General features: G+C 42.1%; 1 protein-coding gene across 1 annotated transcript in view; it reads right to left on the reverse strand.

Moving 5' to 3' along the window:
* Positions 1-18,958, reverse strand: part of CACNA2D1 (calcium voltage-gated channel auxiliary subunit alpha2delta 1) — a 1,018,968-nt gene that overhangs the window by 575,824 nt on the left and 424,186 nt on the right. The window contains 1 exon segment of the mRNA XM_040413129.1: positions 15-74. Coding sequence (XP_040269063.1) covers positions 15-74 — 60 coding nt within the window.

Consider the following 18,958-nt stretch of genomic DNA (forward strand, 5'->3'; position numbering starts at 1 on the left):
TGTGTAAAACATACCGCAAAAACGTCCCTATATTGATGTGATCCTTGTATCTCTTCTGCTTTTTCTGCAAGATGCTGCAAGAAACAAAAAGTAGTTTGCATATATTAAATACTTTATATACACAATAAAGCAGTGTTTCTTATTGTTCAGAAGCCAAGTGCCCCATAATTCAAATACATTACATCAAAGTTCCTCCAAGGCTATGATCATACATTGTGCTGAATCTATTAAAAGCACAGCATGAGAATACGGCAAGTACCCCCTAGAGACAGGTTTACAAATGTGCCTGCGTCTAGAATATGTCTATACAGTGATTCAGATTGGTGCAATTTTGGAGCATTTAGCACAATTCAGATTTCTCCAATTTTTCCCTCACTTGATCAAAAAAGGGTGTGGCTTAGCAGGAAGGGTGTGGTTTAAAATAAAAGGTGTGTGTCCTAATATGCATGCTTTGCACTAAAATTGCACCACAATTCTGGTGTAAAATGATTTTTTAAAGAAAGCCAACCGATAGCTGGTATAGAACTAGACAAAAGTGTCTATGGTAGAGCTAGACAAAAGTGTCTGATGCAGGTCTAGACAGCCTGTCTAAGTTTCCACCATCTATAGGCTTGGCAAATCTATCCCATGGTGTGTACTCTTGCGAACATGTACAACAGGTTGAAACCCTAGGCATACTGTACATCTAAAACGCATGCCCTACATACACAAATATGACTTTGTGCATAGATTTTGCAATTATCTGATCTGCAGATTAGAATTTACATGTGACAATTTGTGACCATCATGCTGGACATTTTTTTGTTAATAATATTGGAAATGATGCATCCTCAAAATATTAATATAAAAATGATGAATTTAAATACATTTATCTAAGTAATTCAATGAACAAAGAGTATATTTCAGTTGCCTATTAAAAGAAAACACTTTTTTGAAATCAGAGTGAATAAATACGGGTAGATACATCTCTCCTGTACTTGCAGAGCCTCACATATGATGTGCTCACTTTTTAGGATACCCTATTTAGACAATAACGTCCTGCAGAGCATGTTATCGAACAGTCTGTTAAATCATTAACTTGCTGAATAGGAAGCAGTACGTACCCCACTGCTTTAGGCAGTTTCAAGAGAAAAAAAAAATCAATGCACAATTTTACAGAAGTTTACTATGTGTGCGCACCACTGATGGATATGTTGACCTTTTAAAACTTTGCTTAAAAGCTGTCAGATATTGGTTAAAATATTCTTCAATACTGGAAAGAATGGGTGTAAATATAGATAAAATCTGCATTTTAGAAATATTAACCACCTTAAACCTTTAAGTACTGGGCCCATTTTTTGTTTTACATTTTCATTTTTTCCTCCCCACATTCCAATAGCCATAAGTTTTTGTTTTGTTTTTTGTTTCATATAGCCATATGAAGACTTATTTGTTGCCGGATACGTTATGTATATTAAGGGCACCATTTAATTTACCATGTCTGTAATTGGAAAATGAGGGAAAAAAAGTCTTTGTGTGGTTAAATAGAAAAAACAAAAAAACAACAGAATTCCGCCAAGGTTTTTGGGGTAATGACATCACAGCGTTCACTGTGTTCTAAAAATGACATGCCTTCCTTATTCTGCAGCTCAATATGAATACGGCGATATCAAACCTCTATATTTTTTTTTTTACTACTTAAAAAAAAAAATTAACCTTTGAAAAAAAATCAACATTTTCTCCACATCGCCATTTTCTGACAGCCATAACTTTTCAAAATTTCCATCCACAGGGCTGTATGAGGGCTTGTTTCTTGATGGACAAACTGTAGTTATCATTGGTAGCATTTTTGTGTTACATTACGACTTTTTGATCACTGTTTTTCAATTTGGAGGGTAAAGGTGACGGCAAATCGTGTGTTTTTCATGTTATCCGTTAAAAAAAAAAATTCAGACATGGTGATATCTTATATGGCTTTTTTTTTTTGCGGTGGTCATGCTTGCACACTATTGGAAAAAGCACTAGCCTATGTGCACTCTCACAGTCCCGGCCACTCTAGAGACCGCGCCTTTTCTTATAGTGTGCAAGCACAATCAGCACAGATGGACTGCAGGATGGGTAGTAACCACAAAAACGAGCACTGTATAATGTGATGGAAAAATGAATCCAGCTAGCAAAGGAAGCAATATGGACAATCACAATATATTAGTAACTGCCTTGTATTTATTTTCTCTACATGATAAATGCTACTTACTGAAGTGACACAACCCCTTTAATGTTTTAGCTATTTTGTGTGGACTTGACTCCCGACACCCCACCAATCAGTTGTATGCTTCATTGACTCTGTAGTTTCTGGGCTGGGATACTGCAGGATAACTCCCATTCAAGTGATCAGCTGATCGGTAGGAGTGTTGGTAGGAGTGGTGGATCCCAACCCATGTTATCCTGATGAACTATCCTGAGGACATCAATATTTAAGTCCTATAAAACCTCTTTAATCCATTGGTAACCTCCTCCATAAATGTACAGTTGCCATTTTAAAGAAGGCAACGGGTGCCATAGCCGCTGGGTTTCTGCTGTTTCAAACAGCAGAGACCCGCGGCGGTCGTATGCAATCAGCCCTATCGCTGATCTCATATATTTAACCCCTCAGATGCAATGGTCAAATGTGAACATGGCATCTGAGCAGTCTGGAAGCAGGAGCCACACACTCCTGCCCTCATAACAAAATCTGGGAAGCTGTTACTAGAATATACCAATATCGGCCAGCAGTTGGCAGCATTGTATTGGTATATTGTAAATTAAGTGTTCTATGATGGCTATTTAGCCATCACAAACAAAATGGGCATTCTAATGATTGCTAGTTATAGTCACCCAGGGTGACTTAAAAAACAAACAAAAATAAAAAATATAAAAAATTTTAAATAGAAAAATATATATATAAAAGTTCAAATCACCCCACTTTCCCCAAAATAAAATAAAAAATACATAACCAATAAAAAAAAAACATAATGGGCATTGCCATGTGTGAAAACGCCTATACTATTAAAATATAACAATATTTGTCCTGCACAGTGAATGGAGTAATGGGACAAAAAATAGCCAATTTGCCATTTTTTTTCGCTTCACCTGAAAAAAAAAATTATAAAAATTATCAGAAAGTCACACACTTAAAAATGGTATCAATGAAAAGTACAGATTCCCTCATACAGCTCTGTACACATAACTACAAAAAAGTTATAGGGGTCAGAATATGGCGATGAAAAGAAAAAATAATTTTTACAATTTTTTTTTTCTGTATTAAAAAGAAAAACTGTGTGGTATTTTGTAATTGCACAGACCTGGAAAATGAAAGTAACAGGTCAATTTTACAGATTAGGGAGCACCATAAAAAAACTCCCATAAAATTGCCAAAGTTGCGTTTTTAATTTTTTTTTTCAGTTTTACCCCATTTGGATTTTTTTTCCAGCTCCCCACTACAGCATATGCATAATTAAATAGTGCCATTAGAAAGTAGAACTTGTCCTTCAAAATAAGACCTTATTTTGTGAACAGAATATGAACAGAAAAATTAAAAAAAGGTATGTCTCTGGGAAGGCGGGGAGTAAAAAAAGGAAATGCAAAAAAGGTCCTCTAGGGGTTAATGCCACTATTACAGTTTAATACAGTTATACAACTGGAAAAAATGATTTGTTAATCATAGCATTTAGTGCAAGCACCATTTTCATGGCCCACTACTACTTATTGCAACTCAAGAAAAATTGGTAATTAATGTTGCTAAAATATGTAGCTTTCTGGTCATATCAAGTGAAATTAATGCAGGAACATTTTCCAGTTTTCTGACTCAAGGAAAAATGATCATGAACAATGCCAGGTATGACATTGCATTCTTAACTTCTATGTTCCATATGCCCCAACAGGCAGAGACTACATAAAATAATATAACAGATATATAATTTGATAAATTAGTATATCCTAAATTAAACAAAATATCAATAAACAATATTCTGACTAGCAAATTTGTTACAAGTTCTGTCATTTTGCTATAACTTAATTACTCAAATAGTGTTGAGCGAACCCGAACTTCAAAGTTCTGGTCTGTACCGAACTTTGTGAGTTTGGGTACCCGGACCGGAACCTGAACTTTGCCACAAAAGTTCAGGTTCGAATTTGGTGTTCAGGCAATTAATGAAGCTTGTTGAAAGGCTGCATGGCAGACAATCAACCAGCTTTTAAGCTGTGGGCACTTAGAAGCCATCACAGCCATGCCTAGAAATTACATGGCTGTTATTGGCTGGTGCATCATGTGACCCAGCCTCTATACAAGTGTAGCACCGCCCATCAGCTCTGAGTAGTGCAAAGACAGAAAGCAGGCAGCTGAAGTGATGGAGAGTGTTAGGAATTTCATCTGGCTATTTATTCTGTGGGTGACCTATAGTGATTTTTTTGTGAGTGCAATATACCAGTTTTGCACCCCTGACACAGAAATATAATAATTAATCTGTCTGTTAATTCTGTGTGTGACCTATAGCGATTTTTTGTGGGTGCAATGCACCATCTTTGTACCCCTGACACAAAAATATAATAGTCTGTCTGTTAGTTCGGTGGTTGACATATACCCATTTTTGATGTGAGATACGCGTGCCCTTTATACGTGACAGGGAAATTAATATAGTTAATCCGTCTGTTAGATCGGTGGGTGACATATACCCATTTTTGGTGTGAGGTACACCTGCACTGCATACGTGACAGGGAAATTAATATAGTTAATCCATCTGTTAGATCGGTGGGTGACATATACCCATTTTTGGTGTGAAGTACACCTGCACTGCATCCATGACAGGAAAATTAATATAGTTAATCTGTCTGTTAGTTGGGTGGCTCAAAGAATGAGGAGAACATCAAATAACGTTCAGGACATTAAGCGTCACTTTGTAGGCCTGAATACTGGTGTACGAATGGTGAGGCCAGAACAAGTAGAGGCGGTAGTAGATTGGATGGCTGAAAGTGCTTCCAGGTCCTTCACATTGTCTCCCACCTGGTCCCCTGCTGAAAGTGCAGAGTTGGCACCTGAAGTCCATGGGCATTAGCCAAGCAGTCTGAGCTCCAACTCATGCAGCAGTCTCTTATGCTTTTTGATGACTCTGCTGGCAGGGTTTCCATGGGTCATCTACTTAGCCCTGCCCCAGAAGTGGAAGAGATTAAGTGCACCGATGCCCAACAACTTATGTTTCAGTATGATGACATGGGAGGACCACCGCAGCACGTCTCTGATGATGATGATGATGAAACACAGGTGCTTCGGCTTTCTGCAGTGTGCAGGCTGGCAAGGAGGGTAGGGGTGAAGAGTGTGTGGAAGATGATGTGGAGGATGATGAGGTCCTAGACCCCACTTGGAATCAAGGTCATGCGAGTGACGTGTGCAGTTCGGAGGAAGAGGTGGGGGTCACATAGTGCCAGCCGCACACAGCAAATGAGTGAGCAGGGTGCAAAAGCAGAGTGGCAGTTCCCTAGCCAGTATGCCTGCTACTGCCCACTGTGAGCACACCAAAGCCAGTTCCACAGAGTTCCCTGGCGTGGCTGTTCTTCAATGTGCTGATGACAAGACTCGAATGGTTTGCACGCTGTGCAATCAGAGCCTGAAGCGAGGCATAAATGTTCTAAACCTGAGCACCACCTGCCACTGGAGTGACAGTGGCACCTCTGGAGTGACAGTGGCACCTGCCACCTTGCAAACAGAGGATGTGGCAGCAACACCACCACCTCCTTTGAAATGCTGTCATTCCGTCTGGTGGAGACGGAGACTTTTAAAAACGTTATGGCGGTGGCTTTCCCACAGTATGTGGTTCCCAGCCACCACTACTTTCCCCAGCCATCCCTACCCTGCACAACCAAGTGGCAGACAAATTGTGGCAAGGTGCACAAAACCACGCATACATGGAACAGTAAGCATGGGCAGGGACTTTATATCTCCCTAACTGCACAGCGGGTAAATGCAGTGGCAGCTGGGCCTGAGGCAGATAGCAGTTTGGCACATGTCCTACCGCCACCAATGATTGCAGGACGTTTCTCGTTGCCCCCTCCTACTCCGCTTCTTCCTCTACCGCCTCCTCATCTGGTCACCGTAACACCTGCACCACTAAATTCAGCACAGCCAGGGGTAAAGGACAGCAGGCTTTTTTGAAACTCATCTGTTTGGGGAAAAACACTGCGCAGGAGCTGTGGACGGGCATAGAACAACAGACCGATGAGTGGTTTGTGGTGTGCGATAATGGGATAAATCTTTTAGCAGCTCTGGGCCTAGCCTGTTTGATGCATATCCCTTGCCTGGCGTGTGTGTTGAATTTGGTGGTGCAGAGGTTCATGCAGAATGACCGCCGAGTTGCCCACATTCTAGCCAATGCTGAGTGCACGCTAGTAGACGCGTTATTGATGGCATTCCCACCTGACAGCAGGGGCTCAGTGGAAGCACAAGGCGAAGGCACTGCCAGCACCTCAAAAGGGAGGGTTAGCATTGCCAAAATGTGGAAAAGCTTTGTCAGCACGCCACAACACCCAGTACCACGAGCTGATACGGAACGTCTTAGCAGGAGGCAGCATTTCAGCAACATGGTGGAACAGTATATGTGCACACGCCTACACAGACTGATGGGTCTGCCCCATTCAACTTCTGGGTCTCCAAATTGGGCACATGGCCTGAGCTTGCCCTTTACACCTTGGAGGTGCTGGTCGTGTGTTTAGCACAGCAGAGGGCGTGATCACAGACGAGCGCAGCTGCCTGTCCACAGCCAAAGTGGACAAGCTCATGTTTATTAAAATGAACCAGGTATGTATCCCACAGGACTTGTCCATACCCTGTGCTGAGTAGACAAGTATACAGGCTGCACTCAGCCATTATTATACTTTAGCGCACTTTCTCTTTGCATTCTCTTTTCCATTTCCCAATGTTTTGGGGCCTTCACAAATTTATTTTAAAAAAATACAAAACCTCCCCCAAAACAGTGTTGGCTACCTCCTCCTCCTCCACTGCCACTTCCACCATGTCCACCGCCTCCTCAACCTCCTACTCCACTTTGACCTCCGCCTCCTAGTTCAAGATTATCATTTTTTTATCTTTTTTTTCTATTCTATGTTATTTAAAATCATTTCCCTATCCACATTTGTTTGCAGGGCAATTGTCCTACACTTACCCCCACTTTGCTTCCTTTTGCAGCCCTCTAGCCCTTATTACAACTATTTTACAGCCATTTTAGTGCACCAAAGTTCAGGTTCCCATTGACTTCAACAGAGTTCGGGTCAAGTTCGGGTCCCGAACTTTTACTCGAAGTTCGGCCGAACCTGAACATTCACGGGTCCGCTCATCCCTATACTCAACCATTCTCACTCTCTATGTTACTTATAATAGACTTCAGGAATATGGACTTTGCGGTACAGAGCCAGCCAGTCTGCTTCCTCCTGGAATAGTCTTGGTGTAGTTGACAGCTGATCCATGGGGCCAGAGAAACCAGTAAAAAGCCATGAAGGATCAGGCAGCACTGGTAGTCAGGAAACAGGCTGAGGTTTGGGCAGGCAGAGTTCATACATATTTGTGAAACTATTCTGAGGTCAGGGCAGGCAGAGGATATCAGAGTTGGTAAACAGATAAGAGGATAGTACACGGGCAGACAGAACAGCACAATTTGACTGGTTAAATAGAACAGGCTTTCTCCCACTAGAAATACCCAGGGACAACCAGCTATAGGCATGGAAAGGATTTGGACATGTGCACACTGGCCTCTTAAAAGGCCAAGACCGAGTGCACTTGCACCCTAGGAGACAGACCAGGAAGAAGAGCACAGGCCATGGCCTGCAACATAAGAGTGGGGCAGCAGAAGGCACCAGCTGCTGGTGACAGATGAGAGCACACTGGTCCTGACGCCAGGGCAGCAAGGGTAAGACGGGGTAAGATATTTGGCACACATACCTGCTCAGTGGAGGTGGAGAGTGGAGGAAATGTGTTGGGATTGTAACACATGTGCCATATAAGATATCCCTCTGATTTCTCTGTATAAGAAAAAGAGGTAGCACCACATGTGCAGAATCGTCTTATATGTGAGTTATGTATAGTTAGGTTATCTTTTCATGTTGTGTGAGAGACAACACTTTATTTATGGCTGTTTGTCTATCCTGCAAAGTGAGCGGAATTGATGGAGTGGCAGCCACAGTCCCTCTGCAGGCATAGTGACATATGCTTAGGTCATGAAGTCAGCTTAAGGAAACAAGAATACAACGGTCCCGATTTGTGGCGCACTCCTTCGGAAGGCTGCTTATGCAGGTAAGTATAATGCTTAAAAGTGTCTTTATTTTGATACATGTTTCGGGGGCGAAGAATCCTCTTTGTCAGGCAAATTCTGTATGGATTGTGTAGTTGAAACTTATTGCTATGTGCCTTGCAGTCTTGACATTCTGCTTAAATTTTCTCCATATCCATAAGACCAGTGAAATCTCCAATAATGTTATCAGATCAGTAAAATATTCACATTCAATAAAGCTATTCTTCATATAATAGACAACGCCTCTCCTTTTATCTTCTCCACAGCCACAGGGCTACTGAGACTTGTCAATTGATAAGACACAACAAAAGCAGACCATAGACAGCCCCATCTATTAATACTGCTATCTTTTATATCCTTTCTTAAATAACTTCCTGACATCTAGACATTTCAGCCTGCTAAGTCGGTGATATGCAACTTTCCTGTCTATTCCAGTCACAGATCTAGTTCCCTCTTGAGAGCACAGCATTACAAGATGAAAACTGAAAAGTATATTTTGAATGCTAGTCTATAAAGAATATATAAGTAGCTTAATTTGACAATATAAAATATTACGGTACATCAACTTGTTAACAAATGCAGACAGCATGTAGTACTCAATTTAGGAAATTATGGGGAATTTTTATTAAAGCCAGCGAATTAGACACCAGTCTTAGTCCCTCTGCCCTGCCGGAGGATGCGCCAAAGTTATGTGGAGGCGCAAACCTCTACATAACTTTGGCCCTTCTTCCAGCAGGTCTTGTGACATATTAAAATCTATGCCAGCTTCCTACCAAAACTGGCATGGAAAATAATAAATGAGACGGGCCTGCCGGCCCGCCCTCTTGCCCGCAGGCACCAAGCCCCCTTTTGTTGGCACTCTGGAAAAGTGATCTGAGCAGCAAAAAGTTGCAGATTTTGCCGCAAAAAATCTAAATATGCAACATTAATACACCAAAAAGAGGAGTATAATATATAATAAATGCCCCCCCCCCCCCCCCAATATCTTTTCCTATGTTTAATGGTAACTACAAAAACCATACATATTTTTCGGTTCTTCTGCTCTTCTGTAGCTGTTATTTAGCCAGATCTTTCCTTCTACATATTCCAACTTTCTTTACCAGTACGAATGTGCCTGTGCTTAAATTGTATATTCTACTTCGATACACATGATAATGGGCTGAGTGGATCATGTAGCATCTGGAAATAGTTGTCAAGAGATGTGGCACATTACTGTTCTAGTGCTACTGCCTTTTTTTTTTAACTGTAAACTTGTATTGATTTGAATATATGAAAAATAAAAAATAAATCCAAATACACATCAAGAACAAGAACAACTTGAAAATGTGACATGTAGACACAACATGTAGAACAGAGCATTATGAAGAGACATCAAAATAATGAGCCATGACAGGGATCCGCAGTCAGGACTTAAGCCCAGTATGGATCAGGGACCGCACAAGTCAACTGTCTTTAACACACCATTAGAACACAATAATACAACAAAAGACAACACAAACAGAGAACAAGGAGGAGAGACAGTTTAAAAGATAGGAATGTGATTAAAGGGTAGGAAGAATTAGGTTCTGCCATCAGACCTTGGAGGTTATGCAAAATAAGTCCCATGCTGCCCAGACATGTTGAAACACCTCTGCAGAATTGTGTAAAGAGTACCACATAGCGGCATGACGTAGGCACGCCGCGCTCCGCCTCTGGCCGCCCTCTCCTCTCTCCCTGCCTCACCGCCTCATCGCTGTGCTTTGCCGATTCCCTTGATGTGGTGCCGGGATCCTAAAGAACGCCGCCCCCTGAACAGACTTGGTTAGCAGAGCCCAGATGCTCCGATCGACTGCTTGTGCCTGCCTGCGCCTGAGGTGAGCCGTCGCCGAATACTGACCTTCTGAGGGGATGCCGAATGCCGAAGGCGGATTGTTCTGACTCAATACGGTAAACCTGCTGCTGGAACTGGTCGTGTGGTGCTCCGTTGCTGTATCTGCTATATACCAGGTGTTGGAGCTGCTGGAGTGGTGCTGCGTTTCGCGCTGCCAGGCTATAGCGGCTTGCCCGATCCACCTCGTGGTGATCAACTGTTTTCTTTCTGGCTGCCTGGGAGGTGTTGGGTATCAGAGCTGGCAGGATACCGGGGCTTGCAGGATTCCAGCTAAATCAGGACCTCGACTCCTTTGGAGGAGGTGGGGGCTTGGGGCCAAGCGCCAGTTGCCCTGCAGGTGCCGCAGGGTGATTTATCAATATTTCCTGAAGAACGCCTTGTGAACTCTCTGGCTCACGGAGCGGGTAGGGGGTGATAGTGGGGTGGTGTCCCCTAACCTACTGCAATATTACTGGTAACGGCTTTGTGTGCCCGCCGTGAGCCCTGGGTTTATTCCCTGCGACGGCTGCGGTGTTCCGCTGTTTGGTGAATTAATCAACCCCCCCCCCTTTTTTTCCCAAAAGGTATAGAGGACTACATAAGGAATGAAAGATCCCCTATAGACCTGTCTTTTCCCTTCTCTCCCATGGATGGACCTGTAATTGGAAAATATCTGGACAAATTCTCTGGACACTCCAATATTGCCTGCGGAACTAGAGACATTAATCTTGTCTAGGGGATATATGAACTTCATCCTTGGCGATGTGTTAAGGGGCTGATTCCTTTTTTGTGAAATCCATAGCTGTATGGTTGCGATATAGCGGTGGATATCTATACTTGATTTCTTTTTGTGGGGGCCTATGTAACCACTTGCTCGCAGCTAAGACGGGTCCCTGTGGTTTATATATGGACTCAGTCTTCATTATTATTAGTGCCGTCTGTATCCTCTGTTTATTTGCCTTCTATGTACTTAATTGCACCCTCCTGATATAGGGTTTTTCCTAATTTATAGAGAAGTGGTGTTCTATATACACGAGATACTGCCGAGTGGGGGTTTTTGTAGGTAGTTGCAATATACTGCTCTCCATAAAAATGCCACCAAAATACCGTAAATCTGGTGGTTTGACATCCCCAAAAGGTGGTTCAGGGGGGAGCCCACAGGCTCGGCTAGATAAATTTCTGAAGTCACCACCACCCAAATCTAGAGGGGTGGTATTGAGATCTGGCCCCCAGACCGAGTTAGTCTCTGACAATTCGGACCGGTTGGAGCAGGCCTTATCTAAACCTGGTCCCTCTCATAGTGAAGGCTTTGAGAGCATAAATAATAAATTACAGGATATACTGGGAGTGGTAAACGCTACTAGTACCTCGGTTGCAGAATTGACTTCCTCTCTCGCGGTAGTACAAGGGGATGTTACTATAATAAGAGATGAGGTGATGAAGTTAAGAGTAAAAGTTAAGGAATTGGAGATCACAGTTAAATCTGTCACCGTAGAGAATGAGGTGTTAAAGAATAGACTGACAGAAGTAGATGAAGATCGTTCTTGGTTAAGAAGGAAAGTGACTGAGTTGGAGGATAGATCCCGTAGGTATAATCTTCGATTGGTAGGATTTCCAGAAGGAGTGGAACAGGATGATCCGTCAAAATTTATTCAGAAATGGCTGATAGAGAGTTTGGGGCCAGACTATGATGTATCATCCTTTTGTGTGGAAAGGGCCCATAGAATCCCCTTTAAAAAACCACCTCCTGGCGCTCCTCCTAGGGCATTTCTAGCAAAGTTTGTATGTTCAAAAGACCGGGACTGGGTTCTTAGACGCAAAAGAGAAGTATCGGAAATATATTTTGATGGTAACCTGATATTGATATTTCCGGACTTCTCTCGAGAGACCCAAAACAAAAGAAGAACCTTCTTCGAGATTAAAAAAAGGCTGATTTCAGCTAAAATTAAGTACTCAATGGTATACCCGGCTAAATTAAGAGTGGTACATAATGACTCTGTTTGTTTTTTCCCCACACATGTCGAGGCGGCGCAATGGTTGGACTCTAAAGGTTTATGAAAAAAAATGAGGAGGAGGTGAGGGGGGAGGTTAATGAGGGGAGGTGGCGGGGGGGCGGTTGGGTGGAAGGTGAGAGGTTGATGGGTATTGTACTATGCCCTGTCAACCATGTTGGGGGGTGTTGGGGGTTTGGGGGTGGGGTTAAGGGAGGGATTGGCTGTCGTTCTCTTTGTCGTGGCTGTGCGTGCCTCCTTGATGAAACTGGGGATTCCTTTGCTTATAAGATATGCCATGTAATATTTTATGTTGGAATGTAAGAGGCTTGGGAGATAGAGTGAAAAGGGCGGTTGTATTTGACCTTGTGATCCGTCATCTTCCTGCTATTGTGGCATTATTAGAGACCCACGCAACAGTAGATAGGATATATACACTGAAAAGGAAATGGGCCGCTCTGGAATATCATTCTTGTTTTTCCTCTTATGCAAGAGGTGTTAGTGTTTATATTCATAGAGGTATGGAGTTCCAACCGTTAGATAGCGTTATTGATAAAGAAGGGAGATATGTATTCCTACATGGGTATTGGAAAGGTCAGGAGACGATATTGGCTTTTATTTATATCCCCCCTCCATTTAAACCAACTGTTATCTCCCATTTAGCTCACTATATATCTTCTAAAAATCAATGCGTGTTGCTGGTGGCAGGTGATTTTAATGCGGTACTTGACCCTGAACTGGATCGGTTCTCTTCGTTTGCTGGACGCGGGCACAGTGGGTCCCCCTTGACTGCTTTGTGTGAGGAGTTGGCGCTGGTGGATATCTGGCGCTACCTCTACGGAAAAAAAAAAATCTTTGCATGTTTTAGCCATTCACTTGGGTCTATGTCCCGTATTGATTTGGCTTTTGCAAGTCGAGATCTGTGTGGCCGTGTCCTGAGAATGAGGTATGAGCCCCATGGAATATCTGATCATTCCCCAGTTCTGATTACGTTTGTGGAGGCTCCAATTACAGGAAGAGTCTTTAAATTGAATTCCCATTGGTTTGAGGTGATAGGGGAGAAATCCCGGGTAGATCAGGACATACAGGAATTTTGGGGCCTTAACGTGGGCTCGACTCATATCCACTATGTGTGGGATGCGCTGAAGGCCCATATTAGGGGCCTTTATTTTGCCAAAATTCACAGATTTAGAATGGAATTACGACGTAGGGAAAAACAACTGACGGATTTGGTTGGGAGTTTGCGTGCCGCATTGATTGACTGTCATGAGGAACAACTCATTGGTCAATTAAAGGAGGCTAATTTGCAACTTAAGACACTATTGTATAAAAAAGCACAACACAAGCTTCTATTTCAATGCCAGAATCGTTTTTGCGAATCCGGTAAAATGGGTAGGTTTTTGGCTCGTTTGGTGGCCAATCAGAGAGAGGATTCCACTATAAAAGAAATTAGGAACCCACAGGGAATTGGGGTGAGATCCGCAGAGGAGGTTAGAGAGGAGTTTAGGAAATACTATTCTACCCTTTATAAATCTGAGTCTATAACTAGCCGTACTGAGATGGATCAATACCTACAACAATTGGTGCTCCCTCAGTTAACTACTCAAGATAGAGAGATGTTGGACTCCCCCATTCTCTTGGAGGAACTTCAAATGACCCTACCACTCCTAAAGTATAGTTCTGCCCCTGGCCCAGACGGGCTGCCGTTTGAAATTTATAGGTACCATGCCAAGTCCCTCTTGCCGATTCTTCTCCAAGTTTTTAAGGAGTCTTGTGCACTTGGATCTTTACCTCCATCATTTAGAGAGGCAGTAATTACTTTGGTTCTGAAAAAGGAGAAGGATCCATGCGATGTGGGTTCATATAGACCCATATCGCTTTTGAATACGGACTATAAGATCTTCGCAAAAATTCTGGCTAACCGTTTGAAGAGAGTTATAGCTGGTCTGGTCCATCCTGACCAGACAGGCTTTATTCCGGGTCGGCAAATACACAATAGTATTTATAGGGTCTTTTTGAATCTGTCGGTTGGGGGCAGTGTTGACCACTCCGTCCAGTCATTGGACGCCGCAAAAGCGTTTGATAGGATGGAGTGGCCATTTCTCTGGGCTACGATGTCATGTTTTGGCCTTGGGAATGTATTTTTGGAGATGACCCAAATGTTATACGAACAGCCTGTTGCATATATTAACATCAATGGCATAAGATCTTCCCCAGTTACGATGCGGAGGGGGATGAGACAGGGATGCCCCCTGTCTCCTCTCCTCTTCGCTCTTTTTATCGAACCGTTGGCTTGTTGGATACGTTTGGAGAATCGTATTGCAGGCTTTGGGGTGGCTGGTGTTAGCGACAAAATAAGCCTGTATGCAGACGATGTGATTCTATTTCTGGATCAGGGGTGGAAAATCCTTCCGTTGGTCATACAGTTAATTGAAGAATTTGGTAAACTTTCAGGCTATTTGATCAACTGGACAAAGTCATCGCTCCTTCCGTTGAATCGGAAAGCGGTGGATGTGGGGAGTCGAGTCCGCATCTTGGCCCCTAATGATTCTTTGGACTATTTGGGGGTTAAGATTGGGGTCCCTATAGATAGGTTTTATGAGCTCAATCTGGCCCCAGTGCTGAATAAAGTTAGGACCAAAGTTGGCGCCTGGCGAAAACTGACATTGGCACAGATAGATCGAATTGCATTGATCAAGATGATTATTCTGCCTATAGTTTTATTTCCGGTGTGCGCCTGCCCCATTTGGATTGATGATATTTTTTTCCATAGATTGGAGACATTGATCAATGATCTAATTTGGGGAAGGAAGAGGGTGCGTATTAAGCAGAGATATTTATGGTTATTGGAGGCAGATGGTGGGTTGTCACTACCTTTTTTTCAGGGTTATTATTTTTGCGCACAGATTCAGCGATGTTGTTATTGGAAAGAGAGTTTACTGTCACGGTATTTGAATAGAGTAATTGACACTCCGATAGAGAATATTTTTTCATATCTGGAATCTGGATCTATGGGAATGAGGAAGTCTTTACTGGTCCCTTTCTCACTACAGAGGGTGTGGAACAGGCTGAAGGAGATCCTTAAAGTCCCCGGTCCGTTTGCTTTCACCCCTTTGTGGAGGAATGGGGCGTTGGAGGAATTCTTCAAGATTACAGATTTTGGATATTGGTCACGAGAAGGCATCTGTATGGTGTCTCACCTTTTCCATTTGGGTCGTTTTAAAACACTTCAGGAATTTGGCTTTAATAATAGCTCTCCACTAGAGATATTTATGTATGCACGTCTGAAACATGTTTTTGAAGCCTCTAAGAATAGGGGTTGTATTTTTCCACGGGAGAATATATTTTTTGACTACTGTGACGCCCAGAAGTATGAGAAGGTGAAAATGTCTAGATTATACGCTAAACTTCGAATGGCACTGGTAACGGTTACACCTTTTAAAAGCCCAAGTAAATGGGAACAAGAGCTGAATTGCTCTCCTTTACAGTGGCCTACTATCTATAGGAACGTGAAAAGGGCGTCAGTTTCTAGCGCGCATAGATTAATTCAATTTAAGATTCTTCGTAGACTGTACTACACGCCTAGGGTCCAAGGGAAATTTCCACAAAATAGGGACCGGGACTGTTGCTGCCCTAAATGTGGATATGTTAATGCGAACTTTGTCCACATGTTATGGAGCTGTAGTAAAATAAGAAAATATTGGGATGAGGTTTTCTCTGCCCTACAAAAGGAATCCTTGGTGAACTATAACCCGGGGATCTTGATAGTGATTTTTGGAGACTACGGTTCAGAAACGGAAGTTTCTCCCCGGGTTAGACAGATCTGGATGAAAGGATTGATGGTAGCGAAAGCTATACTGGTTAATTACTGGGGCTCTGTCTCCCAGCCTTCTGTAAGGGAGTGGGATCTATACCTCCGGCAAATTAAAATCTATGAGGATATCGGAAAGTATCGGAGAGTCCCACACAGAGCCACGTAGACATATACGGATATTATTTATTGATTGTTGCATTTGAATGAATTGAGGGGAACGACAGCCAATGGGGGGGGGGGGGGAGGTATAAGGATATCTAAGATAAAAAGTAAAAAAAAAAAAAAAAGAAGAATTGTGTAAAGAGCAGTTAATGTCTCCAGTGAGTGAACCTCACACAACCTGGAAAGCAGCATGGACTTTTTGGGTGAACATGTCTGTTTCCAAGTTTTTTCTATCAGTGAGATTGTGGCCATGCATAAGTACCGGAACAGCCTGGAGGAGTTTCTCTCCAAGCTCAGCAACTAAGAAATAGGTATAGCTTAGGGTCCAACTGGATAATAGTTGAAAAAAGGTCACAGATTTCACCAATCTACAGAATCCAGTTATGAAGGGAAACGTCCAAAAGATGTGAAAGAGGGTGCCTAAGGACCCCTGCCACCGCCAGCTATCAGATGTCACAGTAGGATTAAGGGTGTGTAATAAAGCTGGGGTGTGATACCAATGTATTAGTTGTTTGTATTAGGACTCTCTGTAAACTGTACAAATGGACGATTGTTCTGCCCTATTCCAAATGATCAGCCAAGAGCTGTAGGGTATAGGAGCCTCAGGGTATCTGCCCACTTAGTCATATAACTATGGTTAGGGACTTCCTATTCCAAAGAAGCTAAAAGTCTATAGATAACCAAAATCAGCCCCTTCATTGAGGTGCCCATCCGATAAAGGCATACAAACTGGGAAGGAAGGGACACCTGAGTAGACCCAAAAATAGAGGATACATAGTTGCATATCTGCAGGTATTGATAATGCGCACAGTCAGGGAGATTAAACAAGTTTTGCAATTGGGAAAACTATTTGAGTTGTAAAGTAAAAACATCTACTATATCCGCCAGCCAAAAGAGACCCATTGATGACAAGACCCTAACGATGGATAATGTCAGGCTCAGCTGGATATTTACTTTATATCAGAAGCAGATCATAAACCAATGGGGGTAAGCCAAATGAAAATGCTTCTGATAGGTGTCCCATGCGTTTTGTGTTCAACATAAGGCCCAATAGAGGGCAACTCAGGAGATTTGTCATCTGGTGCCAGAGGAAAGTATTCGGATGAACTGGAGCCATCCACAGTTTTTCAATTTCCATCCATTTAGTGTAAGGGAGTAGTGAGGCCCAAAACGGAATTGCACGCAAATGAGTTGAACAATAATAATGCAAAATATCGGGAGCTGCAAGCCCTCCTCTACTAGTTGTGGAAAACATGACCGAACGTGGGTTACGATGACACTTCCCATGCTATATAAAGTCAAAAATGGCTTTTTTTATATGATGCCCAGACTGATGGGAGAGAATAGATGGTGAGTTGCTATGACTTAACATTCATAGTGACTTCTATTTTGCAGGAAGAATCAAGGAGACATAAGAATCAAAGAGTCATTAGGTTTCTTCTTTAATGATTTTGGTAACTTAGCAAGCATTTCAATGCAAATGATGCTATCTTTTGAAAGACTGCCAGCTTCCAAACAAACCTTGAAATGATTAAGTACCATGCTTGAAAATTAACATTCGGTTTCTTGTAAAATAAAAAAGTGTCTAAATAAAATTATATAAAGAGAAATATTGCTGAATTTAAACAGAGGTTTGGCCATGGCCAAAAAATATTGGGGGATATATCAAGAGTACATTTTTAAGAAATTTTTTGGTGTGTGCTTTTTTTTTTCCTGACAAACTAAATTGTACCAAATTATTCAATTGCTGTTTGCTCTGTAATAAATTTTGCACATTTGCAAAAATGTCTCTCAGGATTTTACTTTACCCTAGTAATAGAGTAGCATTGCATACATTTTCTGAGAGTGCTTACTTCACCCAAAGCATGTTCATTATTCCTGTCAAAAGTGAGATGCATGGTGCAAAAGCATAAAGGATTGAGCTAAGCATTGACTTATTAGACTGATACCTAATATTTGGTGGAATCAGAGGCTTTTTGTTCCTTTTGGAAGGAAATCAAATTTGCATACCCAGGGGAGGACTGTCTAGGCTGTAAGGGTCCTCAAGTCAGTGAATCTCTCTCTTTCTCTCCCATTTGGGTAGAAATTATTAATACCAGAATTGAATTTCTTTGCAGGTTTGGATCATTCAGAACTAGATGAATTTTGAGAAACTCGTTCATTCTTAGTGCAAACACATAATAAATGAAATGGGACCAGAAAACGGTGCCAGAAAAAAAGGTACAAACTATGCCACAATTCTAGCGCAGAAGGAATGGTAAATAATATATGACATTTTCTTTCTCATGTGGCTGGCACTAAAATGGAAAAAATGTATAATGTTTCAGCTTAATTTTCTCTCTATTACAATAAATCAGCTTTAAAGTTTAAATATGAAGGACTAAAAGTAGCTTAGGTTGGCTGCACTTACGCACATAAAGTGGTCATGTGTGGTATATGGGTGTGTCACTGCTGCAGTCATGAAAACAAAGCCTGGGTGGGAGGACTGAAGCAGTGGAACTGGAAAGGAGGATTTTCTGAATATTGAGTAGGTTGATTTGTATATTTTTTTCATTATTTGAACTTTAGCTATAGTGCCTGTTGCAAAAAAAATTAATTAACTTGGACACCCCTTTAAAGAGGTTGTCTGATTTTGTGTTGGATATTGATGGCCTATCCTCAGGATAGGCTATCGATATCAGACTGGCAGAGGTCTGACACCCCACTCCACTGATCAGCTATTTCCTTGTAGCTCCAACGCTGGAACTACACAACACTGTCCATTGTGCAATGGATGGAGATTGGAACTGCGGCACTGCTCCTGCTCATATCAATAGAAGCAGAAATGCAGTTATCAGTTCCATGACACAAT

The sequence above is a fragment of the Bufo bufo genome, chromosome 1, assembly GCF_905171765.1.
Source record: "Bufo bufo chromosome 1, aBufBuf1.1, whole genome shotgun sequence".
NCBI lineage: Eukaryota > Metazoa > Chordata > Amphibia > Anura > Bufonidae > Bufo > Bufo bufo.